The sequence below is a fragment of the Hippopotamus amphibius genome, chromosome 8, assembly GCF_030028045.1.
Source record: "Hippopotamus amphibius kiboko isolate mHipAmp2 chromosome 8, mHipAmp2.hap2, whole genome shotgun sequence".
NCBI classification, from domain to species: Eukaryota; Metazoa; Chordata; class Mammalia; order Artiodactyla; family Hippopotamidae; genus Hippopotamus; species Hippopotamus amphibius.
The window spans coordinates 103868762-103884542 of NC_080193.1; the positions used below are offsets into that span (position 1 = coordinate 103868762).

General features: G+C 43.1%; 1 protein-coding gene across 6 annotated transcripts in view; it reads right to left on the minus strand.

Moving 5' to 3' along the window:
- Positions 1–10050: 10050 nt before the first annotated feature.
- The window catches only part of LOC130859640 (aldehyde oxidase 4-like), a 77597-nt gene continuing 71866 nt past the window's right edge, over positions 10051–15781 (minus strand). For all 6 annotated transcript variants that reach the window (XM_057747224.1, XM_057747225.1, XM_057747223.1 and 3 more), the window contains 3 exons: positions 14348–14533; positions 11881–12048; positions 10051–11050 (listed from right to left, as the gene is read on the minus strand). In XM_057747224.1, the coding sequence (XP_057603207.1) occupies positions 10997–11050; positions 11881–12048; positions 14348–14533 (408 nt within the window). In that variant the 3' untranslated portion in view covers positions 10051–10996. The remainder of the gene's footprint in view (positions 11051–11880; positions 12049–14347; positions 14534–15781) is intronic.

Sequence of the window (15781 nt, forward strand, 5' to 3'; positions counted from 1 at the left end):
GGGGAACCACAGGGACTGTAGGTCTCACACTGCACCTTCCTCTCTCTGCCCTTTAAAACAGAGCAGCCAATGACTGCAAAAAGCACACGATTCTCATTTACAGCATCACGGATGCTGCCACAAAAAGCATGAGTCATGGAGTTTCAACATTTATAGGAAATGACTCCTTTAGTGTCAATATAATACACAAGCATTTACTGGAGAAGATCAGTTTTAGAGTACTAATGCCGGATTAGTTATTAGAATTGGAAGACATAAGTACTTAAATACATTCATTGCTGGGAAACTGGAAACTGACCTTCAATGACTTTAGAGAAGTGTTTTTCAACATGTTTCAGCAGGGAACCTTTTGCTTGAATGATATCTTGTGACGTGTAAACAAATTTTAAAAAGGTTACTGCTTAGCCCCAAGGGCTGGGGGCGAGGCCTGAAGTCCTCTGGTTTTCTCTCCTCCAGAAACCTGCCGGGCTCTGGGAGCTGAGTGCAGACGGAACAAAGGTTGTTCACACTGGAAGACAGGAGGTTGCCTGGGCTAAGTTTTTCTGCTTTTCAGATTTTATTCAAGACAATGGGAAAAAACCTCACTGCTTTTTTTTTTTTTAATTTAATGAAAAGGGAAGATTGAATTTCTTTACTTTAAATGGATTGTTCCCATCGTGGTTGAGAGAAACGCCACATCTATTGACCCAGGTGCTTGTATGTTTATTATAAAAGAGGTCTTATGAGTTACATCAAAGAATCCCTGTTACCAATGAAAGAATTAATATTGGAAATGACACTCCCCTCCCCAACAATTCAAACAAACCTATTCTGGGAAAAAAAACTGTAACAAGTCTTGCTCGCTGATGTAAATGGAAAAGCGCCGGCCACGACTTCTGTGTCCTGGCGGCTGCCTTCTGTCGTGAGCTCTCAAAACCAAAGGTGGGACACTGCCAAGCAGACCCACCACGGGCACTTTTTAGGACCCCTAGGCTGGTCATTCAATGACCTTGGGTTGGCCGTTACACGTCCATATTCTAGACCCTCCATTCTCAACCTCTTTGACTGTGAGGTCCCCTCGCTGCCTCCTCCCAGCTCCAATCTTCCGGCCTCTGCTGAGCCAGGCGGCTGCTGGGCTTGTGGGAAGCGAGGTGCCAGTGGGGCCTTGGGCCTTAGGGGTGGGGTTCTAGGCTGAGGGAGAACCTGGATATCTTCACCTTAAAACGGTGCATCTGGAGGAGAGTCTGGTCCTTTGGGGTGCAGGTGGGGCATGGAGAGAAAGTGTGACATTCATGGGAAGAGGAGGCCAGGAGAGCCACATGGGCCGTCCAGGTGGGTCTGGGCCGGAGTACGAAGGGGGAACAAGGCAGCGGCAGGGCCGTGAGCCGCCTGCAGCTTCCCCAGTAGGGCGCCGGCCCAGCTTCTGCCGGCCAGCCCACGGCGTGGATCGGGGTCACTTGGCTTTAATAGCCTGCTGCCCTTTTAGGGTACCCCAATAGCTAGGCTGGGGCCCAGTGAGCTGACAGATAAAAATTCAAGCGGGCCTGTTGGAGACTGAACTGCATGCATTTCCCAATGTGATCTTATTTGGAACTGGGTCTTTATAGGTATAATCAAACTGGATTAGGGTGGGCCCTAAATCCAGTGGACTGGTGTCCCTTCTACAGAAAGGGAGATTTGGAGACAGGCACACATACACGGAGGGAAGACAGACACGTGAGGATGGAAGGCAAGATTGGGGTGATGTCTCTATAAGCCAGGGAACACCAAGGATTGCTGAAACCACCGCAACCTAGGGATTCACAGGGGAGACGTCTTCCCTGAGCGCTCAGAGGAGGTAAGGCCCTGTCGACACTTTGATTTCAGACTTCTAGCCTTCAGAAACAGTGAGAGGATACGTTTCTGTTGTGTTAAGCCAGCCAGCGTGTGATATTCGTTAGAGCAGCCCTTGGAAACCCATACAGACCCAAGAGTTAGAGAGAGCATCATTCAAAATACAACACACTCAGCAAGAGAGCTGTTGGGAGGGACAACTGTTAATTTGATTCAAGAATGAACGATTATTGAAGTGCAGCCCTCATCAGGGCTGCCCCTTCCATCAGAGGCCCAAGAGTACAAGGGCCTGGGAGGGCAGAATAATTTCAAAGGAGGGGCTGCGGCTGCTCTGTGCTCACATCGTGGGCTCCACTCCCCGCTCCGGCTGGTGAGGTGAGGGTCTCTGGCTACACCGAGCTGCACAGCCTCCACCTGCCTGCTGAGTGCACCAGCTGGGGCGTGGCTACCTCTGCCTGCTGTTGAGGGGTGGAGCCACCTGCAGCTGTGCTGGCCACCAAGCAGAGCACAGCCTGGGGCGGGACCGAGGCAGACAGACCCTACTGGGGCAATGCCCAGCGAGGCACTGGGCCCAATTCCTGCCCAGCAGAGCTGAGGGGGCGGGAGCATTACCCAGTGGGTCCTGAAGGCAGATCGTAGCCCCAGTGGGCCTGGAGGGTAGAGCATCTCGCCAAAGGGGATGATCCTGGAGCCTTAAGGATTTGGACGTCTCTGGACCTGCCATCCCTTTCTTCCTGTTTCTGCCTGTTGGGATGGGAATGTCTATCCTAAGCTGTCCCACCACTGTATTTGGAAAGCACATAGCATGTTTGATTTCTAGGTTCACAGTTTGCCTATATGAGATGAGGACATGAATTTTGGGAGGCAGGGGTGGAGTGTTATGGTCTGAATGTTTGTGTCCCCCCAAATTCATAACGTTGAATCCTAACCCCCAGGTGATGGTATTAGGAAGTGGGGGGCTTTGGGAAGTGATGAGGTCATGAGGGCAGAACTGTCATATATGGGATTAGTGTTTCTTATAAAAGAGACCCCAGGAACTTCCCTGGTGGTGCAGTGGTTAAGAATCTGCCTGCCAACATAGGGCATACGGGTTTGTGCCCTGGTCCAGGAAGATCCCACATGCTGCGGAGCAACTAAGCCCCGTGTGCCACAACTATTGAGCCTGCACTCTAGAGCCCGTGAGCCACAGCTATTGAGCCCATGTGCCACAACCACTGAAGCCTGTGTGCCTAGAGCCAGTGCTCTGCAATAAGAGAAGCCACCGCAATGAGAAGCCTGTGCCCCACAGCGAAGAGTAGCCCTCGCTCACTGCAACTGAGAAAGCCCACGTGCAGCAACGAAGACCCAACAGAGCCAATAAATAAATAAATAAAAAATTTAAAAAGTAAAAGAGACCCCCAGAGAACTCCCTTGCCTCTTCCACCAAGTGAGGATACAGCTAGAAGACAGCAGTCTGTGAGCCAGGGAGCGGGTGGCTCACTGGACACCAACTCTCCCGTGCCTTGATCTTGGACTTCTGGCCTCCAGAACTATAGAAATAAATGTCTGCTCTTTGTAAGCCACCTATTCTATTAGTGTTTGCTCATAGTCCCAGTGACTAAGAGAACCCCTGCCCCCAAGACTTTCTCAAGGAAAAAACCAACCAACCAACTAACAAACAATCAGTCTATGGAGGCCGATGAGAGCGATGTGTCCATAATCAGGGAACACGGAGGAATGGTGCAACCACCACAGGCTTGGAGAGACAGGAAGCCCAAGTCAGCGACTGGGAAACAAAGTACAACGCGTACACGGAGCAGAGAGTGAAGACATGCGGAACAGCAATCATGAAGGGCCAGACGAGAGAGCTGCAGCCTACACGCAAGAGGGAAAGCATGAAGAGCCGGACAGCTGAGGGGGCAACAGCAATAAGGGAGAAGCAACCGTTAACACCTGAAGACGCTTTCTGTGAGCTGAAGAGACATCTGAGTCTGGAGACTGGAAACTCTCCTCAAGTTCCAGGCTGGATGGACGAGAAAGGACACACATGGGACGTCCCCGACACCATGTCTGAACTCCCAGGATAAAGAGAATTCTTACACAGTGCTAGGTGGAAGGGTCAAGTTTTCTATGAAGGAAAGAGACTCAGCCTGGGCATCAAACTTCTTGCTGCCACGTGGATGCCAGCAGGCAGGAGACGAGCAGCTGCAGGTTTGGTTTCCGAGAGGAGAGAAGGCAATTGAGACCTTGTCAGTGGAGCTAAGTATTCCTGCCAGGGTAACAACCACCTTACCTAAGAGAAGGATCAAAACAAAAAACAACCCCAATAAGAAAGGTGAAGAGGAACACAACATTGTAAAACAACTATGCTCCAATGAAAAAAAAAAGTTAAAAAAAAAAAAAGGTGAAGAGAAGAGGAAGTCTGAATTATATAAATATGACATTAATTATGTAATTTGCTATATTTTATATGTATAAATAAATATAAAAATTAAGCACTTTAAATAATTATAAGATATAGAAGTGAAGTAACTATTACCACTTAAAAATAATGACTAGCAGATTGGATTAGGAAAAGACACCCCCGCCCCCCAAAAATATATATATATACTAAGAAACATGTTTAAAGTGAAAAAGAAAGGATGAAATATAGATGGGTCAAAGACATAACAGGCAAATGTAAACAACAAGACAATTTATTATGCGAGAGAATGGAAAAGATTAAAGCTCTATCACTGAATAAAGCATCAGGAACAAATGTATTTACAGATGAATTTTACATAATTATTAAGATAATACCAATGTTATTTAAATTCTCCCAGATCATATACAATGGAAATTATCCCCAGTTCATCTTATAAGCCTAGTAAAGTTTTAGTAGTGAAACCTAACACAGACAATACAAAAAATTGTAGAATAATTCTGCTTATGAATGTCAACACAAAAATTCTAAATAAAATATTAGTAAATAGAATCCAGCAACGTACTAAGGGATAGTACAGCAAGTAAGGCTTGTTTCCGGGACACAAATGCCATTCAATATCAGAAATTTACCACATTTAAAAATTTAACTTAGTTTGTTACATCAAGAAAAGAAAGGATCAGGCTTCCCTGGTGGCGCAATGGTTAAGAATCCACCTACCAGTGCAGAGGACACGGGTTCGATCCCTGGTCTGGGATGATCCCACATGCTGCGGAGCAACAAAGCCAGTGGAGGGCAAGCATGAAGGTGCAGATGTAGAGAATGGACTTGAGGACACGGGGCAGGGGGGTGGGGGTTGGGGAGGGGGGTGCAAAGGGGAAGCCGGGACGAAGTAAGAGAGTACCACTGACATATACACTACCAAATGTAAAATAGATAGCTAGTGGGAAGCTGCTGCATAACACAGGGAGATCAATTCGATGATGGGTGATGACTTAGAGGGCTGGGCAGGGAGGGTGGGAAGGAGTCTTGGGAGGGAGAGGATATGGGAATATATGTATAAATACAGCTGATTCACTTTGTTGTTCTGCAAAAATTGGCACAATGGTGTAAAGCAATTATATTCCAATAAAGAGCTAAAAAAAAAAGAAAAAAGGATCAAAACTAATCAAATTGATAGATGCTATTAAGTTTTTTAAAATTGAATTTAATTTTTATTATTTTTAAAATTTTTAATTTATTTATTTTGTTTAAAGAACTTTTATTGAGATATAACTGACATACAATAAATTGCATATATTTAAATTGTACAATCTGATATTTTTTTCTTGTTAATAATGTATATATGGCAATCCCAATCTCCCAATTCATCCCATCCCAATCCCCCCACAGATGCTACTGTTACTTGATAACATTCAGCAGCCATTCCTAAGAAATACTCTAAATCAAAGACAATAGGAAGAAACTAATGAAATAACAGTACTTACAAAAAATAGTAATTAATATTATCCTTACAGGAAAAAATTTAAAAAAATTCAATTAAAATCAAGGATTAGCTAGGGATGCCCTTTCTTACCATAATTGAATAACATTGCCTCAGAGGTTATAATAGATGTAGTAAAATAATGGAAAAATGAGATAACTTGTATAAATTGATATAAACATTGGAAGAGAGGAAAACTTGATCTAGTGATTGGATGTAATATAAATGTTGAAAAACTAATAGTTTTTGTTATTATGTAAATACACACTTAAAAATGGAAGTGGAAAAATTTCCATTCACAGTAGTTCCAAGACGTAGAGTACTTAAAAATTAATTCAACCAAAAAAATTTTTTTTAAGTTCTTTATTGGAATATAATTGCTTTACGTTGTTGTGTCAGCTTTTGCTGTACAACAAAGTGAATCAGCTGTTTATACGTATATCCCCATATCCCCTCCCTCCCGAGACTCCTTCCCACCCTTCCTATCTCAGCCCTCTAAGTTATCACCCATCATTGAGTTGATCTCACTGTGTTATGCAGCAGCTTCCCACTAGCTATCTATTTTACATTTGGTAGTGTATATATGTCAATGGTACTCTTATTTCACCCCAGCTTCCCCTTTGCACCCCCCTCCCCAACCCCCACCCCCCTGCCCCATGTCCTTAAGTCCATTCTCTACATCTGTATCTTTATTCCTGCCCCATCATTGGGTTCATCAGTACCATTTTTTAAGATTCCATATATATGAGTTAGCATATGGTATTTGTTTTTCTCTTTCTGGCTTACTTTGCTCTGTATGACAGATTCTAGGTCCATCTGCCTCACTACAAATATCTCAGTTTCATTCCTTTTTATGGCTGAGTAATATTCCATTGTATATATGTGCCACATCTTCTTTATCCATTCTTCTGTTGATGGGCATTTAGGTTGCTTCCATGTCCTGGCTATTGTGAATAGTGCTGCAATGAACATTGTGGTTCATGTTTCTTTTTGGATTATGGTTTTCTCAGGGTATATGCCCAGTAGTGGGATTGCTGGGTCATATAGTAGTTCTATTTTTAGTTTTTTAAGGAACCTCCATACTGTTTTCCATAGTGGCTGTACCAATTTACATTCCCACCAACAGGGCAGGAGCGTTCCCTTTTCTCTGCACCCTCTCCAAAATTTGTTTCTAGATTTTTTGTTGATGACCATTCTGACTGGTGTGAGGTGATACCTCATTGTGGCTTTGACTTGCATTTCTCTAATGATTAATGATGCTGAGCACCTTTTCATATATTTGTTAGCCATCTGCATGTCTTCTTCGGAGAAATGTCTATATAGGTCTTCCACCCATTTTTGGGTTGGGTTAGTTGCTTTTTTGATATTGAGCTGCATGAACTGCTTATATATTTTGGAGATTAATCCTTTGTCAGTTGCTTCATTGGCAAATATTTTCTCCCATTCTGACGGTTGTCTTCTTGTTTATGGTTTCTTTTGCTGTGCAAAAGCTTTTAAGTTTCATTAGGTCCCATTTGTTTATTTTTGATTTTATTTCCATTATTCTAGTAGGTGAGTCAAAAAGGATCTTGCTTTGATTTATGTCATAGAGTGTTCTGCCTATGCTTTCCTCTAATAGTTTTATACTGTCTGGCCTTCCATTTAGGTCTTTGATCCATTTTGAGTTTATTTTTCTGTATGGTGTTAGGAAGTGTTCTAATTTCATTCTTTTACATGTAGCTGTCCAATGTTCCCAGCACCACTTATTGAAGAGGCTGTCTTTTTTCCATTGTATATTCTTGCCTCCTTTGTCAAAGATGAGGTGCCCATATGTGCATGGGTTTATCTCTGGGCTCTCTATTCTAACCAAAAAAATTTAAAAGTATAGGATCTACACATGAAACAAAAATCTACATGTGGAATGACGTATAATGCTCTTAGATGCAAGGTCAATATAAGTAGTCAATTCTCTTAAAATTAATATATAAATTTAATAAAATTCTATTTAGAATCCCACCTACGTTTTTAGGGAAGGGCCACAAGAAGAATGTGAAAAGAGTGAGGGAGAACTTCCCACAGTACTCAAATTAATATGGTATTGGTATAGGATGGAACAAGTAGGTCACTGGAAACAGTAAAAAAAATCTAAAAGTAGATCCGATCATATATGTGAGTCTAATAAATGACAAAGAGGGAGTATCTTATAGTGAATTTCCTAGCAAGTGAATTAATTGATTGACCTGAGGAGCAAAGTTCTTTGAGTGTAATTTTTGGAAAACATTAAACATTACAATTAACACAGTCATTCCCTTTGGGAGATAAATCTGTGCTTTCTTATAATGCTTCTTACATTCTTACATCTGTTAGCCCCAGGGCTCCAAGTTTTAGCACACTGTAGAAAGTCGTATCTTCTTGAACACTTTTACCAGGTCACTTATTTATTCAGAGCAAATCAATTTTCTTGAACTAGTATCAATTCCAGATAATAAAACTCAGGTAAGAGTTTTAAAACCTCGGTTTTTTTTTTTCTGAGGTTTTATTTGTAATTAATAACAGCATCTGGCACAGTGTGCTGATAACTGGATTTAATCAAATTCATCTGAATAAGTAAGGAAAGCTTACAGCAAACATATAACATGGAATTTCTGGGGCAAGTACTGACTTAAAATATTGAAATGTTATATATGTGTAAATTGTGTATTTCTTTGAATGTAAAATTATTCTTTTCTATACAGGCAATTTATCCAATGTATAACTAAGTGTGAATTACTACTTGTACCCATGTAAGATTTGCATATCAATAAACTCACAAATCAGGAAGGATCACTTTGGTAGATTAGTACAGTAAACTGGAGGTGAGCTGGCGGTTCCCCATGGAGGAAGGACTTGCTGCCCTGCAGTGGGGAGTGTTGTCAGCACAGGTCTCCAGCTGTCAGTGCCCTCAGGATCTGCCTCGGGGCAGACAAGATTGAGCTTCTCCGGGCAGGCCTGATGTGGGTGACTGAGTCACTCGTGGATACACAGGACTGTCCATTTCAGCCAGAGCGGGACAACTCCATAAGGCAGTGCTGGCTCCAGGGCTCCCCTCTGAGTTCCTGATGCTTTAAGGGGCCTCATCAGCTCCACTGCTCCCTCTGCCCAATTCTGCTTCCTCAACCTTCCCTTCTCAGGTGTTGCTCCCTAAGAAACATCCTGCTCCCTAAACTCTGTCTCAGCACCTGCTTCAAGAAAACTCAACTTGTGATACCTCCAGCTCTGAATGTGTTCAGGACATGGCCAATTTACAACATGGAAAGCATCGAGTGTGGAGGAGTTTCCTACGTGCAAGAAACAACGTAGATATCCAAGCCCTCTTGCCCCTTTTGAACTGTCCCTCTTTTTGACCTTTCCCATTTCTAAAACCCAAGAGCATGCGTGTGTCTGCAGGGTCAAGATGCTAAGAGAAATCAAATCCCTTCCCACCACAAAACTGTTCCATCATAAGCCTTTGGTCCTAGAAAAGTGAGACAGCCTTGGCCCCGTGTGTCCTTCACGTTGACAGGACAAATGCAGCAAGTGTAGCATGTGGCATGATTATTGCTCTTCTGACAAACTTTTCTTGAGCCCACAATTAAGCAACAGCAAAGGTAGGTTTCCAAGAGTAACAAGCACTAGCAGTTTTGCCCAGAGTTAATAATGACCCCGTGCTTTTATCACTGGAAGGCTGCTTGACTGTTTAGAGTCCACTGGTTATATCTTACACTTTTAGCTCAACTATCACTGTAAGAACATTTAAAATTAGACAGACAATAAGATATTTAGAAATTAGTAAGGCAGATTAAGTTTCTAAGGTACTATAAATTGTCAAATTTTAAATGCATTAGAATAGCAACTGTATGTTTGAAACTTGCTATCCTTTATAGTGCAGTATTTTCATAAATTCTTCCTCTCCAACTCCAATTCTTCAAGTTAAATACTACTGAAGTGACCAGACTTATTTTGTAAAACTGTTATCAAGGCCTTGCCCACACAGTCTAAGAAGTATAATACTTTTAAAATTAATTTATGTTTGTGACTAATGTGTCTTCTTATTTTACTGCTAGAAAAATATACAGTGACCCTATTTTTACTATTCTGTCTGGCACAGTGAGTTTTTATGGGCTGGATTCCAGAGAATCTAGATTATTGAGTGAATTAAAAGACACTTAAACACACACACACACACACACCTACTCCTCTTAGAGTAAGAGGCTGACTGGTGACCCTTTTCTTTCTACCACCAGCCTTCTCTTCTTCCAATATGGTTTCACACATGCATAAACCATTGCTACATGCTTATTCTTCTCCCACAAAATTACTATTAATAAATGCAGAGCTTTCATATCTAGCACATAAATCCCAACAAATGATTTAGTTTATTTGTGTTTTCAAACCTTACAGGGGACTGAACATCTTCTCTGGCATAAGACTGCATTTGCTCAGGAAAAGGCAATGTAAAATAGCTAAGAAATAACTGAAAGAGAACCCTGAGGATTTTGTGGCACCTTGATGTGGCAAAAGAAAGGTGGTACTGACTTCACCTTTTAGACACTAAGCCAAACCAAGGGCTACCAGAGTGATTTGAGATAGCTGTTCTATACTGTGTCGTTTCCCGGGTAAGGAAGACATTGTACCATGCATGTTGCTCATGGCAGATGAGGATCAGCTGGACGCTCCTGATGGCTTACTTCTCTAAGCCCCATCTGAATGGGATGCATGGGAGTGGCAGGAACCTGGGGACTGTGGTGGGCGTGCAGTGCTGGAGATCACGAGCCGATTTCTAGCATCTCTTCCAACTCTGCATTCAGAGACCTCATGTCAGTGGCTTGGAGTTGGCCAGTGTGGGAGTATTTACACCGTGGAAATTGGCAAACACTAGAAATCTTGGATTTTTCCAGGGGAGCTGGTTATTACCAGCACACCATTGACTTTGGGGAATCCAATCCCAAGAGTTTTCGGGGTAGATGATTTTGGGGGTGAGCAGATTTCTGTAGAACAAAGTACAGGCAGTCTCTCTTGAATTGTTACAGGGTAGTGGCAACTCCACCATATTTTAAAACCATGATGCTGTAGATCTTCAGGATAATACAAATGAAAGGAGAATTTTTGACTCTAAGCTTCATTATAGCTCTTGGTGAAAATTTGCACCCTAAAGCACAATCATGCAGTGACCTAAACCACAGAGAATAATTTAAAGATGCTAAAGTTATCCTTGACAGTTGGGAGCCAACCTATATTTTGTTCGGGTTTGAAAATTTTAAGGTCAATCATGTATTCTTTCATTTTCTGAGGGAAATGTAGGATTAAGACACATGGATGGACCAAGGTGTAAATGTTGAAGGATCATCTCTGGGAATCTAAAAAAAGATCAAAAGAAGAAAGATAGTTATTAATAAAATATTGTTATATGAGAACAGTTGTAATTCAGAAGAAAAATTGTTTTTAAAAAAGAACAAGTCAATATCCATTTTATTCCTATTAAAATTATATAATTTTCATACTTCTTTCAATCCTTGAGTCATAAATCTCCTTATCCTCATACACTTCTTATGTTTGGGATAAGATGCATCTTATTCAGAAGCCCTGTAATTTCAAAGGCATATAGTGCACTCTAATTTTATACCAGAGACTCATTTAGGGCTGCAGTAAGCATTTCAATATAGGAATAGCCTCTGATGATAGTTCAAGATATATTTTTAGCAGCTGGAAAGTTGAACTATGTTCAATTAGTGTGTGATACAAGGCATATCAAAGTGTGCCCAGTGACCTGATATTTTCATTTGTTATTTTTATTAGTTTGCTTAACACATATTTTCTGAATTGACCTGATCTGATATCTATTTAACCTAAGTTAGTGAAGTAATGAAAATATCACGTTAACTGCATCTTACAAAATGTTTAAAGAGGTAACCTAGCATGTCCATTTGCTATGAGCACTGGCTCAATTAAGTGTGCTTTTATTTGGGGTCTGAAACATTAAACCGTCATTTGAAGAGGGTCACTCGCTTTGCAGTTGTGTTTGCAGTTTGAAGCATATAGGAAGTAGCAAGTGGAGGGAGAATGAGAATTTTCATTAGAAAAGATGAACCTGCCCTGTGATTTTTCCCTGGTTATCAAAGCCACACCAAGAACCTGAAAGTCCACGTAGGGGGTGATTATGACAGGGACCTCCCCTCACCAGGCTTACCACGTCGGTGAACTGATCCACACAAGCCATCCTAATCAGCTCAGGGGTTGCTGGGCTACTCAGGATGAAGGTCTTGGTCAGCCCCCTCTCTCTGCGGGCAGCAGCCACTGCATCATAGATGGCGAACAACACGGAGGATCCCAAGAACATTCCAGCCTCACCCAGCCCCTGAGACGGAGAACAGAAGGCTGTCAGAAATGCATGGGTCTTTTAGGACGAATCTGCGTACACGCGTGCGCGCGCGCACACGCACACGCACACACGCACACGCACACGCACGCTCACCTCTCCTGGCACTGTAAGCCTCCGAGCGGAGTGCATCAGAATTACCAGAATCGAATCCATCCCTCCCACCCCCGTGCTGATTTGTGCGTGGGGTCCTCCTCAGAGTAGCTCATGAAAATGCCCCAGGACATCAGGAGAGCGGGCAGTTACGATCTCCTGCTCTCCCACCCAGGTAACGTTCTGGAGATGGAAGTCCTCAGTGCCCTCTAGGATACTCCAACTTGGGCTCCAGACCATTTGCATTTAATTCAAAACCACAACAAAACAACAACAATCTTTGCAGCTGAGCTTGAAAGGTGGTGAGGTGGTTGCCTCTGGAGGGTGGACTGTTGAAGTGTGTTAACTTTCTTGACGTGTATTGGGTGCTTTTGAATTAACAGTGTGGTGACATTACATTCTGAATAATTCAGCAGTGCTTCTTTGTACTGATTTTTCTTTCTTTCTTCATAGTAGTCTGGTCCTTGGTCTACCTCCAGGGCTTTAGTGGAGAAACGGGACCAAGGGCCAAGCAGATAAAGCCATTCCAGGCTGTGGTTTTCTCTCTGAAGCAAATGTGGAGGGAGGGACTTCCTAGGTGGCGCAGTGGTTGAGAATCCACCTGCCAATGCAAGGGACACGGGTTCGATCCCTGCCCTAGGAAGAGCACATGCCACGGAGCAACTAAGCCCGTGCACCGCAACTATTGAGCCTGTGCTCTAGAGCCCATGAGCCACAACTATTGAGTCCATGTGCTGCAACTACTGAAGCCCATGTGCCTAGAGCCTGTGCTCCGCAACAAGAGAAACCACTGCAATGAGAAGCCTGTGTACCATATCGAAGAGTAGCCCCCCACTCACAGCAACTAGAGAAACCCCTCGTGCAGCAACAAAGACCCAACACAGCCAATAAACAAAAAAAAGAAAAAGAAAAGAAATATCTTTAAAAAAAAAACGTAGAGGGAGAGGTAGAGCTGGAGGAAGGAGGGGTTTCCTCTGAGGAGGGGGTGGGGGTGAGAGCAGAGAGCTGAACTGGCAGAAAGGCAGCTAGACCCCAAGGGGCTGGGTTGTGCTCTGTGTCAAGATGGACTTTAGAAATGTCCCTGATCAAAGTCTGGTGCCATTCAGACAGGAAGTCTCACCTTCCTCCCAACCTTGACCTACTCCTAAGAAAGAGAGGGAATTTACTGATAACCTGAGGTTAAAGGTGGCATCTGTTGGGCCAGATGTGAGCCCAGAACAGAACTTAAGTTGGAGAAGTTGTGTGTTTTGCACACGTGTTCAAGGACCTTGCCATAAGTCTTTATGCACCAGTTAGAGCTCACGGTTCTAGGGAGCCTGGGGCCAACACCTCTCGTATCAGTGGCCAATAACATCTCAGAGTAAATTGTCAGTGAGAAACCTGCATGAAAGTTCATTCTGACTTGGGGAGAGCGTGGGGAGAGGCAGCATGGGCAAGAAAGAATTGATTCTAGAGGACATGGGAAGGTTGCAGAAAAGCAGGCTCTGGGTCAGTGAAATTTGCCTACAACTTCAGTTTTATCTCATGGTGGCCCTTAGCCTAAGGGCTCAAGATGTTCGACTCCTCCTTGACCCTTCCTGTTGCTCCACGGTATGTGGAATCTTCCCTGCCCAGGGATTGAACCTATGTCCTCTGCATTGGCAGGAGGATTCCCAACCACCATGCCACCAGGGAGGTCCCTCTACTTGGGCTTCTGAAGTCAGTGAATGCTTGCTTTTTTCCCTTCTCCTTTTGGGATTTGCAATTCCAAGGGGTAAACAAATTCAGGGGATTGTCGCATTATTTCTTGAAAGAGTAGGTTGTTATAGCCTGAACTGTGCTCCCTCAAATTCATACATTGAAGTCTTAACCCTCAGTACTGTATTTGGAGATAAGGTCTTTAAATAGGTAAATAAGTTGAAATGACTTTTTTAGGATAGGCCCCAATCCAGTACGACTGGTGTCCTTCTAGGAGAGAAAATATTAGGACACAGAGAGACAGAGACATCAGGTACGTGCACACATGATCACACAAGGGCACAGCGAGAAGGTGGACATCTGCCAGCCACAGAGAGGCTTCAAAGGAAATCAAATCTTCATCTTGGACCTCCAGCCTCCAGAACTATCTCCATTGTTTAAACAACCCAGTCTGTGGTTTTCGTTACAGCAGCCCTAGCAAACTTATATAGCGGTCTCAAGTTCTTACCTTGGATGAATAGATGGCTATGGGATTTTGAGAACGCACCAATGTGACACGGAACTCTTTGGGTATTTCATTGACGGTGGGAATTTTGTAGTCGTCTGGACTCCGAGAATAAAGCACGCCTTCTGGGGAGTATTTCAGTTCTTCTGTGGTGTATAATCCCATGCCTTGGATAAACGCTCCTTCAACCTACAAGGCAAAAATTCTGGTTTATAAGTATGTGCTATCAGTTGAATAAATGTTCCAATGTGACTGAAAGTGGAGCTCTGAACCACAGGAAGCCATTCTTGAGAACATTGTGGTGGGCTTTACAAAGGGGCCTCAGCATCTGGAGGCTGCATCTTGCCTGGCTTCACCCCTAGCTCTTCTCGCCAGGTACCCCACGCCTCAGGTACCTGACACTTGTCAAGTTCTGGGTAGTTCTCCAAGCCCAGCAGATCTGTTCAGACCTCCGAGTCTTTGTGTCTTGTTGTTGTTGTTTGTTTGTTTGTTTGTTTGTTTTTGGCCGTGCTTCGAGGCTTGCGGGATCTTAACTTCCCAACCAGAGACTGAACCCAGGCTGCGGCAGTGAAAGTGCCGCATCCTAAACACTGGACCACCAGGGAGTTCCCAGGACCTCCAAGACTTTGTAATGTAGTTTCTCCTGACTCTCTTCACTGCTCCCCACTCAGCTTGTCCACCTGGCAAAGTCCTATTCACCCTCCAAGCAGTCAAAGAAGCCTTTTGGGTCCTCCTACCACCCACTAGGTGGACTTAGGGACTGCTTCCTTCAGGCTCACTGCATCTTGAACACACTCCCCCACCATGGTGGCATCAGAGAGCATTTTCCCTGTTCACTTTGTTGCCCTCACTCTGGCTTCACTGTCACTAGTTTATAAGCACACTGAGGCCTGACCTTCCTGTATTCTGTTCTCAGCATGGCACCTGGTACACGGATCCTCAGTAAATGTTGAATTAGTTGAAAAAGAAGCTAACATTAAAGAAACATGAACTAGAATAAATGGAACCAGGACACTGTATTTTTTATAATCTCTGGATTTTGTTATTTCCCTTTATAAATTACTATGAAGAGTAGATCAATGTTAAACCAAGGTGGGTTGGAAGAAATATTTTTATTAAATTAATTTTTTTTTCTTAAAAGCCATGTTATGTTCTATTTATAAATGATTGTGCTCTTAGGAAAAAGAGGGTCTTGTTTAAAAGGGGTATCTGCCTGGAGGTTAAAAAACTGAAGTAGAGTTTGCATTTTATTGAAATGTAAAATTAAAGAATAAGGCAAACACATTTAAACACTAAATTTGGATATTTCCAAATACTTGTCCCTAAAGGAAAAGACCAAATTCCAAGAGTTTCAGTCTAACGCACTTCTGGTTTTCTTTCCTTTTCCAATGGGACAAATGTAAGTTTTCCTGATCATGACCTTTCCCTTTCTGCCTT